At 64.1% G+C, this 3,382-nt stretch overlaps 1 protein-coding gene across 1 annotated transcript in view; it reads right to left on the bottom strand.

Annotated features, from left to right (window-relative positions):
* The window catches only part of LOC103899950 (fructose-bisphosphate aldolase), a gene marked incomplete at its 5' end in the record, with an annotated part of 17,189 nt that extends 14,010 nt beyond the window's left edge, over nt 1-3,179 (bottom strand). Inside the window, 5 exons of the mRNA XM_019472399.1 lie at nt 290-464; nt 546-629; nt 1,426-1,586; nt 2,200-2,254; nt 2,949-3,179. Of these exons, the coding sequence (XP_019327944.1) occupies nt 290-464; nt 546-629; nt 1,426-1,586; nt 2,200-2,254; nt 2,949-3,179 (706 nt within the window). The remainder of the gene's footprint in view (nt 1-289; nt 465-545; nt 630-1,425; nt 1,587-2,199; nt 2,255-2,948) is intronic.
* Nucleotides 3,180-3,382: the final 203 nt, after the last annotated feature.

The raw sequence follows: 3,382 nt of genomic DNA, 5'->3' as shown, positions 1-3,382 counted from the left end.
GGCACGGCCACAGAAATGGGGACATCACGAGGAGGTGGCCGTGGGGATGAGGACGCCGTGAAGACATGGCTATGAGAATGGGGACAGCACAGGGACACCGCCATGGGGATGGGGACAGCATGAAGACGCGGCCGCAGGAATGGGACCCGTGGGGATACAGCTATGGGAACGGGGACGCCGTGGGGACACGGCCGTGGGGATGGGGACACCATGGGCATATTGTTCTGGAAATGGGGACAGCGTGGGGACACGGCCATGGGGACAAGGACAGGGTCCAGGTGGCACTGACCGGGGACGGCGGGGGGCACGGTGCGGCGCAGGGCAGTGACGGTGGCCATGGCGATCTCCTCGGGGCTGTACTTCTTGGTGCAGGCGTGGCCTGGTGTCACCATGTTGGGCTTCAGCAGCGTCCCCTCCAGGTAGACGTGGTGGTCGCTCAGCGCCTTGTAGACAGCTGCCAGCACCTGGGGACACGGGGACGTTGGTGGGGACACAACGGGGACGTGGTGGGGACACGCTGGGGACACGCCGGGGACGTCACCCACCTTCTCGGTCACGTACTGGCAGTGCTTCAGGTCATGGTCACCATCTGGGAGGATCTCAGGCTCCACGATGGGGACGATGCCGTTCTGTGGGGACACGGGGAACGTTGGGGACAGGGACACCCCACAGTGACTGGGAGGGGACACGGGGGTGGGGACATGGTGGTGGCCAGGGCACAGCGCGGTGGGAGGTGGCCCAGGTGCCCTGGGGTGGCAGGAGGGGACATGGAGGTGACACCGTGTCACGTCTTCGTGCCACCTCGTGTCACCGTGTCATGTCTGGGCGACACCCACTGCAGCTGGGAGGCCACCAAGCACCACAGGACACCCGCAGGGGACACAGGGATGGGGTTGGGGACAGGGAGGTGACACAGGGACAGGTAGGGACACACTGAGGTGACCCAAGGGCATGGAGGTACCACCACACCGCGTCTAGGTGCCACCTCGTGGTGTCACCCTGCAGGTTGGAGGCCACCAACCACCATAGGGCACCCAGAGGTGACATGGGGATGGTGTGGGGACACAGTGAGGAGACCCAAGGGCATGGAGGTGCCACCACACCACCTCTACGTCCCATCACACCACGTCTAGGTGCCACCACACCATGTCCAGGTGCCACCTTGTGGTGTCAACCTGCAGGTTGGAGGCCACCAACCACCATCGGGCACCCAGAGGTGACACAGGGATGACATGGGGTCATAGTGAGGTGTCCCAAGGATGCGAAGGTGCCACCATACCATGGCTAGGTACCATCACACCACATCTAGGTACCTCCTCGTAGTGTCACACTGCAGCTTGGAGGCCACCAACCACCATAGGGCACCCAGAAGTGACATGGGGACGGGGTTGGGGACAGGGAGGGCCCCGGGGAGAGGACGGGGACCTGCTGGCAGATGCTGGCATAGCGGGCGAGGACGTTGGCGTTCTCCATCACGGCCAGGCGCGTGGGCGTGTGCTCGGAGATCTTGAGGACACAACGCCACTTGGCGAAGTCAGCCCCATCCTTCTTGTACTGGGCGCAGCGCTCCATCAGCCCGTCCAGCCCTGGGGACACCACGGGGACATCAGGGCCGGGGACACCGATGGGGTGTGGGGGAGGCAGCATGGATGGGGACATGGTGGTGGCATCAAGGATGGGGACAGTGATGGGGTTTGGAGATGGAATCGGGGATGAGGCCACTGTGGTGGCATCAGGGATGGGGACTCCAGTGGGGTGTGGGGGCATCATCAAGGGTGGGGACACTGTGGTGGCATCAGGGATGGGGACACTGATTGGGCTTGGGGATGGCATCAGGGGCGGGGACACCATGGTCACATCAGGGTTGGGGACAGCAATAGGGCGTGGGGGCAGCATGAGGGATGAGGCCACTGTGGTGGCATCAAGGATGGGGACACGAGTGGGGTGTGGGGGCGACATGAAGGATGGGGACACCATGGTGACATCAGGGATGGAGATGCCAGTGGGGCTTGGGGATGGCATCAGGGGTGAGGACACCATGGTGGCATCAAGGATGGGGACAGCAATGGGGTGTGGGGGTGGCATCAGGGAAGGAGATAGCAATGGGGTGTGGGGTGGCAGTAGGGACAGGGACGCCATGGTGGCATCAGGGATGGGGACGCGGCTGGGGCCACCCTTGGGGACACAGCTGTCACTCACCCTGGGTCGTGGTCTCGCCGTTGGTGCCAGCCAGGGGCACGACCCCCTTGTCCACCTGGGGGACGGGGACAGGGTCACCAGGGTCACTGGGGCGCTGGCCCGGTCCCCACCCTGTCCTCACGTGTCCCCCCACCCTGTCCTCACCTGCGTCCCCACAGCCCACTCGTGTCACCCCCGTGTCCCCTGGGGCACCTCGATGTCCCCGTGTCCCTCCAACGTCCCCAATGTCCACCTGTTACCCCAACATCCCCATGTCCCCAGTGTCCCTCCTGTCCCCAATGTCCCCCTCAAGGGGACAATGCCCTCAATGTCCCCACGTCCCATCCCCCCCCAAGGTCCCCATGTCCCCACCTTGATGCCAACGAGACCCTTTTGATGTGGTTGACCTGCGTCAAGGAGCACCCAAGCCCCCAACGCCCCTGTGTCTCCCCAACGTCCCCAACACTCCTGACGTCCCCGTGATGTCCCCAAGGCCTCAACGCCAACAATGGTTGGCCTGATGAAGCCACCTTTGGTCTGGTTGACCTGGTTTCACCTTTGACCCCAACGTCCCCAACACTCCTGATGTCCCCGTGATGTCCCCAAGGCCTCAACGCCAACAATGGTTGGCCTGATGAAGCCACCTTTGGTCTGGTTGACCTGGTTTCACCTTTGATGCGGTTGACCTGGCTCCAACCCCCCCCCCCCTCCACGTCCCCTCATTGTCCCCAAGGCCCCCAGTGTCCCCGCGTGTCCCCCGACGTCCCCACCTTGATGCCGACGAGGGCGCCCTTGCCGCGGATGACCTGGGGGAAGGGACGCCCATCGTCCGCCTTCTGGTAGAGGGTCTCGTGGAAGAGGATGACCCCACCGATGCAGGCGTCCACCCGGCTGTCGGCGGCGCCGTCCCGGCCCCCTGCCGGTACCAGCGCCGGTTCTCCTCCGTGTTCTCCGCCCCCACCGAGCTCAGCCGCTTGGCGATGCTGCCTGTAGCCGGTCCCAGTACAAACCAGTCACTCCCAGTTCAGCCCAGTATAGCCCAGTAACCCCAACCGGTCTCCTGGTGCTGCCCCAAGGTGTCCCAGTAGCTCCCAGTGCTGCTCCAGGAGCTCTCAGGAACCCCCTGGTGCCACCTTGAAGTTCTCAGACGCTTTGCGATGCTGCCTGCAGATCCCAGTACCCAGTATAACCCAGTAACCCCAAC

Source organism: Aptenodytes forsteri, unplaced genomic scaffold (genome assembly GCF_000699145.1).
Source record: "Aptenodytes forsteri isolate BGI_AS27 unplaced genomic scaffold, ASM69914v1 Scaffold484, whole genome shotgun sequence".
Classification (NCBI taxonomy): domain Eukaryota; kingdom Metazoa; phylum Chordata; class Aves; order Sphenisciformes; family Spheniscidae; genus Aptenodytes; species Aptenodytes forsteri.
The sequence above is the reverse complement of the archived record's forward strand: the minus strand, read 5'-3'. Positions and strand labels throughout refer to the sequence as shown.